The 17,554-nt window shown below is 32.0% G+C and overlaps 2 protein-coding genes and 1 non-coding gene across 5 annotated transcripts in view; all 3 read right to left on the reverse strand.

The window, feature by feature from the left end:
- Positions 1–2,055: 2,055 nt before the first annotated feature.
- LOC106710246 lies at positions 2,056–3,361 on the reverse strand. Its single transcript, XM_014502252.2, has 2 exons — positions 3,200–3,361; positions 2,056–2,604 (listed from the first exon to the last, which is right to left on the reverse strand). Exons 1-2 carry the CDS (start codon positions 3,322–3,324, stop codon positions 2,415–2,417), a joined length of 315 nt encoding a protein of 104 aa, XP_014357738.2. The 5' UTR covers positions 3,325–3,361; the 3' UTR covers positions 2,056–2,414.
- Positions 3,362–5,294: 1,933 nt separating this feature from the next.
- LOC106710225 overlaps positions 5,295–17,554 on the reverse strand; it is a 35,537-nt gene continuing 23,277 nt past the window's right edge. For 2 of the 3 annotated variants that reach the window (XM_045681176.1, XM_045681177.1), the window contains exons 2-3: positions 6,511–6,650; positions 5,295–5,832 (exon numbers count right to left, since the gene is read on the reverse strand). In XM_045681176.1, coding sequence (XP_045537132.1) covers positions 5,433–5,832; positions 6,511–6,650 — 540 coding nt within the window. In that variant the 3' untranslated portion in view covers positions 5,295–5,432. Of the gene's footprint in view, positions 5,833–6,510; positions 6,651–7,763; positions 7,858–17,554 lie in introns of those variants that run through there. The other variant, XM_014502230.2, reaches the window with a different exon arrangement.
- Trnad-guc lies at positions 13,390–13,461 on the reverse strand. Its single transcript has one exon. It is a non-coding gene; the product is annotated as a tRNA-Asp (tRNA).

Here is a 17,554-nt window from a genome sequence, read left to right on the forward strand (position 1 = left end):
ATATTGATACATCGATTCGAGATTCGAGTCTTTTATACTTTTTGTAAACTATAATAGTTGTATGTCTGCGTGACCTTTGCCTAATTCTTTGTAAGAAACATAAGATTTGTCTGAGTTATTTTTAAATTAATTATTATTAGATACCAGTTTTCTGATGAGTTTATATGATTTTAAGTGAAAACAAAAATTTGACATGAAAATATTAAATTTCATGTGAATTCGATTCGTATTTTAAAACATCGATATTTATAGAAGGTCCTTTTCAATGCAAAAGATGTTGTAATATTATAGACTTTAAAATATTTTATTTTAGTTCAGTATCACTAGATGGCGTTGGTCAAATGAGTTTAATTTTCAATGTGTTTTTGTGATTTTTGTACTTATGAGTTTTGCTCATGTCAGTTACTAAATAAGTATTTGATTTCATTTAAAATACCAAATGTAAACTAATACTATAGAATATACTATTTTCCTATTTTAGAATTATTCTGTAATGACTGATTCCTATATTCCAATATTCTATTAATTCCATTTCCGAAGACATTTTTAATTTTATTTTTATTTGTAAAGATGTTTTCTACTAATTTTTGTGTTGATATTTCATATAAAATCATTATATGTTTACTAACGCAATCTGTATTATATACAGTAGTATATATTTAACAATTTTAACTAAACAATGAAATTTTTCGCAGAAGTATTACTTTTTTAATTCTCATCATGATTTATAGAATTTTTGGATAATAAAATATTTTTTTAAAACAGACTATTTTAGACTACAAATAGATAACTATCAGGAAAATAAATCTACAGATATATTTTTGTAGAATTTAAAATGCAATTTTTTTACATTAAGGCCAAATCACACTAAAATTGCCTCTCAAAATAATATGAACTATTTAATGCAATGATTTAACTACAAGATTTATCTCAGTAAATATATATGTATTGAATGTTCCTGCATATTATAAAGTATTTTTTCTATCAAACATTATTTCATTCTGAAGGTATTTTTAGTGTATATGGTGCCTAATATTTTATACATTTGAAAATTAAAAAGAGTTAGTTTTAAAATCATAATATGTGTGATGAAGCAATGAGTTGTGACTTTTATTAGCATATTTTATATACTCTTTGTATATGTTTCGTATTAGTAAGTATACAATAGCGAACTGTTGATAAAAATATGTAATACAATCTTGTCAGTGAAAACTCACCTTTAGAATCGGTAATAGACATTACGTTTCATAAAAGAATTGTGCCAAAATTCATACATTCAGTTCAACTAAAATGATTACATATGTTGTAAATTATACAGCATTTTGACGTCCACATTAAGTAATAATAAGATAGTAGGTCTGTTTTAGTTAACATAAAATATTTTCTTCGCGATTGTACGCAAGTGAACATTCAAATTACAATAATTTCAACATGTTTCGAAATTTGATGGAATTTACAGTTTTTTTTAGTGTTTAATTCATTGAAAGTTTTGTGGTAAGGTATATTCGAATGGAAAATAAATTCGTTGCAATAAAATGTAAATATAGTTAACGTATAATTCTTTTGCCTTTGATATTTGTCTGTTTGCTTGACTACTTTTTTAATAATTTTCTTTAGTAGTGTTCTTTCTCTTTATCAGATAAATTTTACCTTTTGAAGGTACAATAAAGGCACATTTCTGAGTACAAGGCAACGTTTAACTTCATTAAGTACATTTAAAGTAACTCAGTACACATAGTTATGTATGTACAATCAGGGAAACTAGCGGTATTCCAACTTAAAAGCTAATGTTTCAAAATTACCGAATAGGACGCAGCTTTTAAATGTGTCCGTACGAAAATATGTCAATCGGCAAAAAGGGGCGGAATTTGTCTCTTTACATGGGACAAGGTAATTTATCTCAAAGTGGAACACTGCGAAATTCTCTGACTGTACATGGGATAAGTTTAAAAATAAGTCATCCAGTTGTTCTAAATGCCCCCATCTATTTCTATTTTACTCCTGTGACTTGTTAATTTTAAGTATACGCTTAGTGTTAAGGGTTTATTTATTTAAAAAAAAAAGTCAATATGATGTGTTTTTATTACTTCAAGTATGCTATTGTTTTGTATGTGTAATTATACATTGAATATGTTAATATTCCTAAAAGTACAATCGTGTTTTATTTCAATTGCCTCGAAAAAAACTGCCACAAGTTATCTACCTAACAGTAGACTTTAACTGCCGAAACTACATATATTTTTATCTATGGTTTTCCAGAGATAATGAAAAGGAAAACAATACATTTTTAGACAGATGTTTCGGCACTACAACTCACTATTAGAAAAGATAAAGCAAAATCCTTTGAGAGAGAAAGAAAGGTTATTCGAAGCAGTTTTTTCTTAGCAGAAGAAAGTATTTTTTTTAATCAAAAGTTATTGGTTATCGAGGAATGAATTCTGACGTATGGGATATGTCCTTGGATGTTGCCTGTACCACTCCAAAGCTTGCCAGTTGATAAGCCAAAACGGTTGCTGATCTATCGGTAATTTGATTAACCTTTTTACTAGTTCTATATCTCCGCGAGCTTCGAGAGGTAATCTTTCTAATGGAAATTCAGTAGATCTGAAAATAATTATAATTTTTTAGGTTAACAAATCACAAGCTGAAACACAGTAAATAGACCGTTACAGCTTGCTAATATGAAATAATTCGTAGGCCATCATCATCATCAGCTAACTATACGTCCCCAACGAGGGGCTCGGAGCCTACCCCAAGTTAGGGGTGACTAGGCCATAGTCAACCACGCTGGCCAAGTGCGGATTGACATCACACATATCATTGAATTTCTTCTCAGATATGTGCAGCATCACGATGTTTTCCTTCATCGTAAGATTTTCGGATAAATATACATATGTAAATCAAAAAACACATTAGCACATGGCGGGATTCGAACCCAGGACCTGCAGATTGCAAGTCAAGTGCTTAACCCCTGAGCCATTGACGCACCTCATTTTACTCTAAGGTTACCTAATTGGTAATAAGATTATAATCTATTATCACTCCATGATTGCTAAGAAATGTAGTCAGAATGGTATAATTTTGTATTTCACTATATTTAAATTTGTTACAACTCAACATTAAATGAAAGTGTATTATTTTCTTTTGATAATCGTATAACTACTCTAATAACTTTAACTCCAAAATAACAGTTTCTTACCCGCCATCATCAGAAGTCTCCTCTACTTCCGGATAACCAATCGGATGTTTCCCAGCGTAAAAAGGTCGTTGACTCAATACGAAGCATAAAGATGCAATCAACAACAAAACTGGTTTAAGATCCATCACCTATTTAGAAATCAACAGTAAAATTAAATGACTACATTGAGAGATTAAACTAACCTAATAACCACTTTAGATTAATTACATGATAGTTCTCGACCTATCTGATAGGATCTCTGAAAGATTTGTAATTGTGTCGTAGGATGGCTTCTTCTGTGTATCAACTCGTATGAAGTAAATAATTTGTAATCTAGGAATTTAGAAAAAAATTATACCAGAGGGCCTACCACTAGTATATGTGACATGCTCCTTCGTAACGTCTCGACAAAATTAATCAAAATTTGTAAGAAATTTGCTGACGTACTATACGCCCGGGAGCGGCGCTGCACAAATTTTGTCGATGACGTTACGAAAACATTATCACTAATATTCGTGCTTGACTCTCAGTGCAACATATAATTAGTTTAAAAATTACTTACGCGTATATAACCAATATGAAATGTTTGTACAAGCACCTGTTTTCTTCCTTCAGTTTAAGAATAACTAATATTTCTAGTATTTTGCAAATATATACCCTTAAGTAAATACGTTATGCATGTATTTACGCACGTTTACCATTATTAGACATAATAAAAAGTTTATAACAAAGATTTCTTTATAAACTTAAATTATGTAGATACAACGGCAATAAACTAAAGAATAATATTTAGTTCATGATCATGACTTCAAGAAGAATCAGAAAAACGCTTTCAGAATTTTTATGACATATTGTATGGTAACTTTTAATTATCTGTGCATGAGGTTTTATGTGTTACGCATGTTAGTATAGTTAACAAGTTACTATATAAAATGAAACAGCTGACAAACTGTTTCATTCAGAGTTACCTAAAGGTTCTAAGTTGTCTCTTAGTGCATAAGTGTATAAGAAATGAACACTTAAGTGCTTGTTCACGTTGAACACGCGGGCGCGGGGCTACTAAAGCCCTTCGTACACAAGGCTACGTAAATCTTCGATACCTGGTGATATTTATCTCCAAGCTACGAGCGCAATACAATGTCATAGAGTACATTTAGAGGTTCGTACGCTAGCACATCGCCGGCGGCGCCAGTCTCCCGCAAACTGTCAAGATCTTCGCAGGAAAAGTAGGGACGATTTTCAAGATAGACGAACAATCATCTATGCAGTTTAAAAAAAATTAAAGTCTCTGTATGTAATATAAAATATTCATAATTATTTCGTACACATATATAACGAAATTCAATTTTTCTGTGTACCTGTCTGACCGCTAAGATGACTCGCGTCGAAGATTCAATGATGTGTCACTCGGGTACTGCGCCATACTCGCGACAATCACTGAACAATAGTAACGACGATTTACGTAGCCTTATGTTCGAAGGGCCCTAGACCGCATGTGTAATTTCCATGTGTTTGATATTTCAAGACCGCGCCCGTGAGTCAACATGAACAAGCACTAAGGGACTTTTTGACTACATTACTACATGACTCTGTGAGCAGCAGAAAGGGTTAGTATACGTTTTTATTTCTTCTTATTACCACTGGTGTACTGAAATACTAACTTCATTTTATTTTATTTTTATTTCATTCCGAGATTCCAGAAGATTCCAAACCAAATGATCACTTTTATAGCGCTTGCTCATAAAAAGACGTAGAAATCAGGATTACTCTGTTCCCGCGTGCCTTTTCTTCCAAATAAAGAATGACGAAATCAAAAATTGTCAATCTTTCGCTCTGTACTACGATTTGAATATAAAACAGGAACAATAAAGTAAAACCAAAATAAATTAACAACTCAATAGTAGTGTTTAACAAGATTGTATTATACAGATATTTTTCCTATACTAAAGATCCTTCCTTATTGACAATGCTATTGTGATAAAAAATTGTTAAAGTGAGTAAATAGCTCGTAGCTATTTATTTTTGTCAGGCGCAATCATCGCTTTGATCGCTTAAACTTTTTTTTTGTCTTTAAAAGTAACATGTTGCATTAATTGGTTAAGAAAAGACTTATTAACTAAATAAAATGATTTATTTCATTATTGATATTAGTATAATGGATTTCATTATTTTCAGTATTAGTACAGTCAAATTAGATTTTCTTCTAGGCGTAGTAAATAAATGAAAATTGGTACAGATCTTAGAATATTCAATTTCACAGCTTCTTTTCTATCGCATCCTTATTTGAAGTACTTGATTTTGGATTATTTTCTTGTGATTTGAGTGTACTGGGGTTTGTACTAGACTTAATGGTTTCCGTAGATGGAGGTGCAGATGAACTGGAATTCGCTGAAGTATTTTTGTTAGCACCGCCACTTCTGTTACCGAGGTCGCCAGTATTGAAGTTTCCTGAGTTATTAGGAACAATAGGATTTTGAGCAAATGGATTAGGTCTGATTGGATAAGACTGCGGTCTTTGTCTGTGAGCTTCCAGCGCCTGCCAATTGATAAACCAGAACGGCTGCTTATCTAATGGTAGTTTGCTTAATCTGTCAACTAGATCTCTGTCGCCTTGAGCCTCAAGCGGTAATCTTTGCGTGGTACCTTCGCCAAATCTGAAATGAACAACAACAAGGAGCATGTAATCGCGCAATATTAAAAATATACTTAATTGGTAACCTATATGAACTTCCAAGCTATGTTCTACATCTATGTCAAATTTCAACGAGATCCATACTTTCGTTCTGAAGATACTTTCTAAAAAAAATCCATTCATCTATCCATCCATAAGATCATTTATCCATCCGTAAGATAAGTTAGGTTGTGCATGTTCTGTGTCTGATGTTCAAGGTTATTTGGTGACTTATGCCTACCCTTTGTGTACCTAAAACCACATTTTCCCTACCATTCAGTCTTAAAATATGACTAAGTTTCTTGAATATTAAAACAACAGGTAAATCTGACTAATATATTAAAGAAACCTGCTTGAGAAGCAAATAAAGTTTTTGATGATAAATTTTCCAAGACAGATTGTGAGCTTTGGTTTTTACCGGTAAAGTAAACAGAATGTATTAAAAATCTTTCACGATTTTGTACTCTAAACTAGTAAACAGTTTAGTCCTTATTCCCACTAAGCGGTTAGTCGCACGGCAGTTATTGTATAGCTGTCGTGACCGCTTCAGTGGAAATAGGAATACAAATTTCGATTTCCGATTAGTGACTAATCACTGGAATCTAATATTTAAGTGTTAATAATATAAATCCAGAGTGTACTGGATCTTAGTAATTCTTACCGATTTCCAAGTTCATCTGCAGACGTTGATGGTTTTTCCACCTCCGGATATCCGATTGGCCGGGAACCCGCGAAGAAAGGTCGTTGACTCCACACCAGGCCAACGTACGCAGCGATCAACAAGATTTGTATGTAAGACATCTGAATGACAAAAATATTTAATCTTACTAATATTATAATGGATGGATGGATGTTTGAAGGTATCTCCGAAATGGCTTAACGGATCTCGATGAAATTTGTCATAGATGTAGATCATAGACTGGAAGAACACATAGGCTACTACACATACACTATTGTGTATTGTTTTTTAATTCTGCGCGGACGGAGTCACGGGTGAAAGCTAGTTATTTAATAAGACTGTATTAACACATTCTTTGTTACGTCTTACAATTCAATGTTCTAAATATAATAAAATCTAAACAACTTTCGCGATTAGAGTTTTTAACGTCGGAAGTGGTATGTTGAACCTTACTTCTTTCCGACTGCACTGACACTTGTTCTGACAAATTTTGTCATCCCTTACATTCTCATTGGAAAAATAAAGTCAACAGTAAGTGTCAATTCAAGTTTTAGCAAAGTTAAAACCCAAAATCATAATATTAAATTTATATGTTGATATTCTTGTTCAGTTGGAGCGTCGTTTGTTTGTAGTATATTTTATTGTTGTGATTTTTTTAATACTACATCATTAAAAAGATTCCTAAACTTAAAATATGATAAATCTTTTATTTCGCGAATTCTAAGTTTAAAATTCCTTGCGTCGCAGGAGTCACGTCATCGTCAGATTATTGTATTGTATATAAATATAAACATACATTACTTTATCAAACAATAAAATATTTATTTAATAAATATCTTAAAAGTTATTTATCTAATACTAAGAAACTTTTTCAATAAAATACTATGGTAAGTCACAACAGTTTTACCCTTGAAAGTAGATCCCTGAGACAAACGCGTTCAAACAAATAAAATTCTCTTCATGAATAACTAAACATGTGCTCAATACAAAATATTCCCCTAAAGTGTTGTCTATTATAGAAGCAGAAATGTATTACTTAAAAAGGTATGTTTGCTAATGCACAGTAAACAATTGTTTCTGAGTAATACATTAAGATTTATAAGATATACTAGCGAAAAAAAAAACATAAATGAAGTACAAACAAATGGTAATAGTAAACTGAAATCATTTTCATTATAATCATATTTAATTTAGGAATTAAACATCAAAAATGAATATAATTAAATTGTACTTACAATACGTAATTAATAAAATCAATTTACACGATAAACGTCTTGCTCTTCGAACGGTTCAACGTCGACTGGTTTGTCCGACATTTTGCAAAAACATAAATAAAAACCTGTGAACCAGTAATCGTCCAATGCGGGTTCCCGTTATAATAATTAAAAATCTTCACCTTGTAACACAGTTTTAATTATTTATTACCAGTTTTAATATTATTATTGATATATAATCAAATTCTAAATATAAATTAATTATTATTTTTTTAAATTTAATTTATAAACTTCTCAAAGGATTCGTTTGTATGATTGTTTTTAAAACAGTATAAATTATAAATGGGTTCTCGATATTTTTTAAATATGACTTGATTTAAAATTTAATAGTAATTTATCAACAATTTTGATTTTCTTTAATTTGTTTTTAGATGAGCAGAAATGGCTAGAGATTAATTATTGGGTTCTGTATCGTTACATTAAGAGTCCTACAAGCGGATTCCTAGTGCCCACCTGTTACTACAGTTTTTAAAATCTCTTCAGAAACTTGAAGCGTTTTAATTATATTTAGTCCCGGTACACCAAGATAGGCATAAACCTATATAAGATTTTTTTATTTATAATTTCATATAAAAAGAAGTGACTTTTATAAAAAAAAATATATTTTGAGGATTTTTTTTTGTTTTATACAACTTTAATCGGATCTCTAAAAATGAATAAGGAAAATTGTGATGCGAACACCGGTTTAAAATCTTGGACAATTTATTTATCGCAAGGTAAATTAACATGTTATTGTAATTATATACTCAATCTTTATCGTAATAAAATAGAAAATTAATTGTAGTTATCTTAAAAAAGAATTAAATAATGTTCGATGTAATTAAAACCGCCTTCACCAACCGTTCAAGTGTTTAATATAATCCCCTCTCAGTGGAACTGTTTCATTTACTTAATGTATGGAAATTCTAATACGTGGTAAATATACCTTTGTGTTATCGATGCAGTGTGTCATCGGAGGGAAAAACACTATTGCACATATTACTCACCAGAGTTGCGCTTCTTAAAGTGTGTTATTGCGTATAAATTTTGTGACAAGATCAAGTAGGGGGTGACAATGAAGATGACGGCAGACAGATTTATTTGGAGGACGGAAACCTGGTGCATCGACCCTACGTAAGTGAGACAAGGTCAGGGAGATGATGAATTTATACATAAGGGTCGACAGTCTTGAACAGTCTGCAGAGAATTATAAAGAACGATAATAGATTTCAAATAACTTTTATTATCAAAGAAACGTAGGAAGAGATGAATTGTGTGAATGGTGACATGATAAAGAAGGTATTGACGTCTAATATGACGGAAGATAAACATATCTGGAGGAAGAAAACTATTGGTCTGAGCATACGTGAGCGATACAAGCACAGGGAGATGATGATTAGAGAACGTAGTTTCTTATTCATAAAGGTATTACGTACATAATTTTACTTCCTAATTGTCTATGCTCAATATTATGAAGAGGAAAGATTTCATTGTTAATTTGTTTGCGTTGAATAGGCTTCGAAAATACTGAACCTATTTGAAAAAAATATTTCATTTGTTGGCAGTTTTTCGCGAACGAAGTCGCAGGCAACACCTAATATGTTAAAAGGAAACTCCTAGTAAATGATTAGACAGTGTGGAAGTCGACATACAACAAAAATATTTTCATTCTTCTTTCCACAGTATGAAGTGGAAACTAATATTATCTTTGCCTAATCTACTTAAAAGGATACACTTGTAGTTTATTGGTTTATATTTTTTGGTGGATATACAAACATAGAATTTGCTCGATTTATAAATAAACATCTTAAGCGTAAATGTCAAATTTCTATCACATATTCCGTTTCCAGAAACCGCACAAAGACCCAAAACCTTTATTGAATTAATAATAAACCATACTGAGCGACTGATAACGTTATATATTTAACAACGAAAACCTCTTTGAGTAATTTACTGTCTTACGTAATATTACAGACATGTTATAGGCTTGGAAGATTTTCATCTCCTCCTTTAACGGGCTTATTATAGGGTCCACAAAGATATTATAATTTTAAAATATACATTTCCTTCTGCAGGCGTAGTTGCAATGATGTCTTTTTAAAATATTGCCGCTAATAAACATGCAGGCGCTTTGTGATTTTTATGAAAGACTCCATTTCGAAATACCTAGCATATATCTTCTCATAGGTAATGACATTCCGTATGCTGCTATGTCTAATGAGAGCAGCTCCATTTTCTGTTCTATTGAAATGAAAAACTATTCAACTCATTTCTGTATTCAACAAGGGTATTATTTGTCAAGGGTTTATAAATTCAGTCTTAATATTTAAAATGACATAGCTTGATACTTTTATGTTTTAATGTTTTTTTACTTGCGTTCAAAATTAAAACAGTGATTTGACAGTTATTTTGAGAAAAGGGAATTTAATTAACCTAACCATAAACTCTTCTATTGTGGATTGAGTATTGGATTATCTTTCTCAGAGAACACTTCATTATTGATTCGTTAAATCTAAGAAAAAATCTAGTTAGAAACTTTTGCCAGTATAATATGTTGGTTGAAAATTTTTGCATTTTGATAACATATTCTATGGTTTGTTATAAAATATAAGTTAATAAATATATTAAGACTCCTAGCATGAAAATAACGAGCAAGTTTTCGTACCTTCATTGACAAAATTTATATTAGATCTGTACAGCAGCGCCGCTATCGGACGTAACATATTTTGTCGACGACGTTACAAAAATGTCTATCGCAAATATTCGTAATAGACCCCTCAGGTCTCTTTGACGGTGACAGACCATCCGTCAGCCTGTATTAATGACCAAAGGATCTCACTTCGACGAAATGACTTCCAGATAACAGTGAAGACAAAAAGAAAATTAATTGATATCGTAATAAATGATTCGAGGTGATAATCTGATCTGATTTATATCAATTCAGTTTCAATTATTGCTATCACGCTTTAGAATTTATTAATTAAGAACTTGCTAAACTGTAAATTCGTGCGAATACTTTTGTTCAAAAATAGTGCTTAGCTAAAAATAGGCTGTCATTATTAATTAATATTAATTATGCCTAAACGAAATTATTCCAAGATTTTATATTTTATTTTTAATGTGGGTTCTCCTCTGCGTTTATTTTTTAATTTAAATTTTTGTTTATTACCAGGTTCATAGTCAAGTGCTTGGGGGTTTTACGCATGATGATAGTAACACGTAGATATTTCCTGTAACACTCGAATTGTGTAGTTTTCATATAATAAAGACATTTAATTGATTCATCTTTTGAAAGTAACAAATATTAAAATGTTACCAAAAACGTTTTACGTTCCAAAAAATTCTGGAAAAAACTTCGCTCATATATGTATTTACAAATTTTTTTTTCAAAAACTTCAAAAAATATGGTGGAAGTCAAAGTAATGTGTTAATGTGTTTTTCTAATTTAGCACAAGTTTAACTTTAACAGTTTTAGGACGTAAAAGTAATATACGATGTCATTACAGAATTAATTGACACCAATTCCGTAGAACGAAGGGTTCTATTTAAAGCTGGAAATTCCTATAAAACTTTCGAAATCATTTATCTTCGATCGCAATGAAAATGCCTAACGTTATTAATATTATAAATGCGAATATATAGGTGGATGGATATAAATGCGAATGTTTAGGTGGATGGATGGATTGATATTTGTTTGAAGATATCTCCAAAATGCCTCAACGTATCTGGATGAAATTTGGCATGGCTATAGAACATAGTGTGGAAGAACACATAGGCTACCAATTGAGTGATTTTTTTTAAATTTCGCGTGGACGGAGTCACCGGAGACAGCTAGTTTAAAAAAGAGACAAAAATATTGAAATAGCGATCGCCCGCGGCTTCGTCGGAGCTGAAAAATATATAGAACTAGCTGTCGCCTGCGACTCCGTCCGCGCGCAGTTAAAAAATGGGGGGGGGTATGATAAATAGATGTTGGCCGATTCTCAGACCTACTGAATATGCTCACAAAATTTCTTGAGAATCGGTCAAGCCGTTTCGGAGGAGTACGGGAACGAAAACTGTGACACGAGAATTTTATATAATAGATATAGGTCCGCGTGCATCAGCTACCTTCGCTAAAGTCCCGTCAAAATCGGTCCAAACGTTTCGGAGATTACCCGGAACAAGCGCGTCGTTGCGGACAGGCAGACAGACAAGAATTTTTAAATATGGACTTTGGTAATCAGCATATGTTATATTCATAAATACAATTTATGTATTTGCAGAAATATGTTTTTTTTTTTTCGATTTTACTACAGACTCTCCAGTTTTACTAAAATAGATAGATGGATATGCTTATTTGTTTGTCACTTTACTACGTTTCTGTAAAAGTGGATATCCACAGTTAAGATGAAAATTACTAATAAATATCCACCAAATCCAATAAAATAAAATTGTCTGTCCATAACGCCATCTAGCGTAATAAATTGATGAATTGTATGATACTGTCATATCGTTTACTACTTATGGGCTGACTAGCTGTCACCCGTGACTCCGTCCGCGCGGAATTAAAAATAACCTTTATTAGTAGCCTATGTGTTCTTACAAACTATGCTCTACATCTATGCCACATTTCATCAAGATCCGTTGAGCCGTTCCGGAGATACCTTTAAACAAACATCCAACCATTGATCCATCCATCTAAACATTCGCATTTATAATATTAGTAAAAGTAATTTTATTCTACATCTATTTTTATTTAAACTAAATATTTTAACATTACATAAATAGTATTGGATGAAATATTTATTAACTTTATCGAACGGATTTGTTATAAAGTAGGATGCCAGGCAGATTACTTAGGTACCTACTTTGTTGACATAACGTTGACACGTAAAACAAGGGAAGGACGTAAATAAGGAAAACAAGATATAAGGAAGATAGTAATAAAAAATATTTCGAAGAACACATTTGCATATATGTACTTCTTTTAAGTACTGTACCATCCAAACTTTATGGTGGCTCGCAGATTCATACGAGACGCTGCCTATAACATCAATTTAGGTATAGGCCGGACAGGGATGTGGAGATTGGCATATCCCTGCGTGCATTTTACTTATAATTTGTTGTTTATTCGAACTACATAGTAAGTGTTCCTAGCTTACTACGAGCCGATGTAATGTTTGAATCGTATAACATTTATTTTACAATAACAGTAACCAATGTTCTCTCTCTCGTTCACCTTTATAAAATACTAACTAAACCGTGGGTTTTCACTGCCGTGACTTATATTTATATTGTCTGTCTTTTTTTAATAAATCTGAGAAATTACAAAATGTGGTATTACAACTCTCACTTCAGTCGAAACCCGCAGCAAGATGTTTGTGGGCCTAGCACGAATATTTATGATCGTATCGCTTTCGTATCGTTGTTGACAAAATTTGTATTAAAATTTGTACCGCGCTCCTATCAGGCGTAAAGTACACCAAAAATCTCATACTAATTTTGTCATAATTGACAATGACGTTACGAATGCGATTGTCACAAATATTCGTGATACGCCCACTGAATATGCATTCCCATTAGCCTTCTTCCGGATAAGCCCTAAAATATCAGTTTATAAAAAAGTCTCCCCGGCGGGGAATCGAACCCCGGTCTCCCGCGTGACAGGCGGGGATACTTACCACTATACTACCGAGGATATAGTTATAAACACAAAACATATTATTCAAACTTAATAACAAAACGCAATATTATTTCGTCATTTTTCCACAATAGCTAAGGCTAAGTTCCCAACCATTCTTTAAAAAAATAGACTTATGAATATGGATAACCAAAGAAACGATAGGTGTATTGCGCGAAAGATCAACTGAGCAAAAAAATTATGACTACTTAGATGAATGGTGTAAGTTCCCGGGAAGGTGGCATGACATGGTCTCGTGTTGCTAAAATATTTGAATGCACGAGTAAGTATGTTTCCTGGGAGCTTACAGAAGCTCAGTGTAATGTGTCCCGAGACCCTCGCAGTCGCACTCGAGGAAGGCTACCGAGGGGGTTTTAGTGAGTAGAAATCTAACATAACCCTGCCTTTATTCCAAAAAGGCAGGGTATCTTTTTGAAGATTTCCTCCCCGATACAAAAAAAGCCAATACTAGGATTTTAAACGAACAGCTGTTTTACAAAAAAAAAATGAGTAAAGTTTATTAAATGTAGAAAGTATCTTAAGATCTTGGAAAAACAGCAATTGAAAAATTTCTCTTTGTTTATTGTTACCTCTATTTTTCTTTAGCTGCAAATGGCATTTCATTTTAAGTTCATTATAGTCAGTTTCAGTTATTAAAAAGAAACCCGCTAAGAAATTGTTCCTTTCCAGTTTGTTAAACTTTAACTCCGTTCCTCTTTGGAGTTTACTCTGAAAAACATAAGAAAACTGTATTACTCCAAAAAATGCAGTTACACATTGTTTGGTTTAAACACATGTTTTAACGCCAATTATTAATTGAAACGCTGTCTAAGTTTTTCATGATTAAGACCACTGTTTTATTTTATCTGTTCTTCAGCAATTTCAGCAATGAAAAATCACGATAAAATCCCTTTAAACCGTTCAAGAATATTTTTATTGTGTGATTAAGATAAATTATCAAATTTTTCAAAGACGGACACTGAAAAATTTACTAATTTATCTCCTATTTTCTAAGTAAATCCAAGTCATTTAGAATTTAACATCATCCATCAAGCTTGGCTTCATCGTTTATAATGGATAGTAATACATTTTTCACTTTTTAGCCGACTTCAAAAAGAAGGAGGTTATTTTAACAGAGTATTTAATGTATACAGTTTAAGGATAATGTAAAAAAAAGGAAGCACGACAAATCAATAATTTATAGTGACAATTTCTACTAGTGATTAATTGAGATCATCACCAACATTTGGGTTGACATTCGTCTTAATGTAATAAAATTAATAAGTATAAAAAATATGATATCAAAAATATTGTCAAATCTTTCACTCTTATTTAAAACATGGATAAAATGTTTGTACAGGCGTTAATTATATGGAAAAGCATCAGTTTACCAAGTGTGTTTCAGTTGCTGACTTTCAATTTTGTAAACGATGAATAACCCTAATTTTGGCCTAATTTTAGTCCTCTTTCCCTTCCCACCCCTTTTCTAATAAGGAAAGGATGGGAAGGGGGGGGGGGTGGATTTGATGGAGGAGGAGATGCATAAGAAGAAGGTTAAATATTCTCTTTTTGTGCATGTCCCCCTTCGTCGATTGAGGGTAGGCAACGCATCTGCAATTGCGAATGTCTATGGGCAGCGGTCACTTCGCCACTTCGGCGAATTCATGTGGCCGCTTGCTCGTTTGCCACCTTGTAATATAAAAAAAAAAAAACTATAAATGATCAATTTAAAAAGATGAAATTTTATCATTTACACAAGAATACTTGAGACAAAGGTAAACAAAGGGTTGAGAAAATTGAAAAGAGTGGATAAAAGGTCTATCGGGTTAGATGAGGTACGGTATTAAAATAGACAAGCAAAGAAAAGGTTCTCTATATTATGCTAAGACATGTATGATACATGTTAACTCAATGTATATTATTGACTTTTGACTCAGATAACATATTAAAAAGAATCAAAAAATGAAAGTATAAGAGATGTAAAGAGATTAACTAACTAGAACTGATAATTAGCTTCGAAATAATAATTTAAATTTGCTGTACTTTACTTTTTGTTACGAAGTTCTTTAAGCTTTTAGTTATCACACTTCAAACACATTAAACAGTATTACCAATCGTTCATATAAATCTAGACATGACTCGGTTAACTCATACTGTTGCTGTTGAATTCTCTCTCCTTCCTTGTAACAATTACTATTTCATACAAAAGAAATCATAAGATTTAGATTGGTAGTGAAAAAATATAAACTATGCCAAAGTCTGTGGAGTGCTTAGAGAAAAGAAAAGATGTAATGTGCAAATCAATATTAATCACTACACATGGGTTTCTGAGACAGAAATCTCCGTTTAAAGCATATTGTTATATCTATTTTATCAAAGGTGATGACGGAGATGACGTTTTATACAGTGAGGTCTCAGAAAGCCACGGTAACTCACTCTTCAAAGAGATTAGATTGTACTCGTATAGGTAACACTTATCACTTTTAATCACCAAAATAAAATACCCCTATTGATCTGCTGTTCAACTATGCTGCAATCAGTCACAATTAATTGTCTCTAAGCAAGTCTCTAAGCGTAGATTTAATATTAGAAATCTACACCGATTTAATAATAAAACAATGAAAAATCATTAAACGACACGAGTTAAGCTCTCCAGTAAATGTGTTCAGTTCACCTTTTGTTTCGTTAATTATTTTAGCTAATCTTTTTTTACCGACTTTTGTATGAAGATTAAAATAAATAAAAAAACTTTTACAACTAATATTAGCATATAACGTTACGGATCAGCGCCGTTCTTCGTCATTAATAATCGTTAAGTTCTCGTCCATTGCACGTGACAGTAATCCACGAGCACTGCAACGGATTTCAAATTGTATTCATCAATCCAAATCTCTGCACTAATTATTTCTGAAGCTGTACACGGTTTTAAATTTCGAATTTGATTCTAGAAACTTGTTAGAAATCCAAAAGTCTGTTCTAAAGGTATTTCTCTCATAGTTCCATATCCAATTCTAAGATGAAGGCCTACTTAATAACTATCGGAAATAAATGAATTTGTCTTGTAAAATAAATACAGTATAGTTAATGATTAATATTTTTATTAATACAGGAAAATCAGAAACTGTTGTGAAAATATCCGTAGGCATAAATCCAATAAACGTGAAGTTTTATTAGATTTTTCCTTGTACCTTTTCCAAGTTAGATAGTTGATTGCGAATTATTAAGAATTTGGACTACCAAAAAATTATAAAAATCACGTTTATGTTATAAATTTTAAAATCCGATAGAAAATTTTCTTACACGGTTTTTGAACACTGTAAACCTGTATGCCACAGAGTGGGGACAAGAATAGAAGATGACATGTACAAAATATTTGTTCACATTTTTTTATATTTCGCCAGTACGACCTCACGTTAACAAATAGAAGTGTGCCTTTGTTCCTGAACAATGTGCTATTTCGATCCTTTTTGATCCAACTAAAACAATAGCATGTTGTTGATAAGAATATCCACATTTTGATTGATGACTACGTAACAGTGGATTACTACTGCAGGAATACTAGTATTGATACATATTGCCATCGTTTTCATTGGCTTTAACAATACAGAGTCAATATGTATTAATCCAAGTTGTAACATAAAAAAGTAAATCTTTTCCTTCCTGCTTTTCCAAAGGGCAAAATAAATGTTACTGTGTATGCTGCTATTTATTTTACAGGTGTATGAAACTCCAATATTTGTCACATTGTTTAGAAACATCTTACTTATATTATAAACTAGCTTTTACCCGCGACTCCGTCCGTGCGGAATAAAAAATAGAAAACGGGGTAAAAATTATCCTTTGTCCGTTTCCTGGTTCTAAGCTACCTGCCCACCAATTTTCAGTCAAATCGATTCAGCCGTTCTTGAGTTATAAATAGTGTAACTAACACGACTTTCTTTTATATATATAGATGCGAATATTTTGATTGATAGATAGGTCGATGTTCGTAAGAAGGTGTCTTAAGAATGGCTTAACGATTCACGGTAAAATTTGGAATAGTCTTTAAGAAGACAAAGCCTACTTTTGATCCCGGAAATCGTTACAATTCTTGTAGGATACGCTTGTATTT

Source organism: Papilio machaon, chromosome 15 (assembly GCF_912999745.1).
Source record: "Papilio machaon chromosome 15, ilPapMach1.1, whole genome shotgun sequence".
Lineage (NCBI taxonomy): Eukaryota > Metazoa > Arthropoda > Insecta > Lepidoptera > Papilionidae > Papilio > Papilio machaon.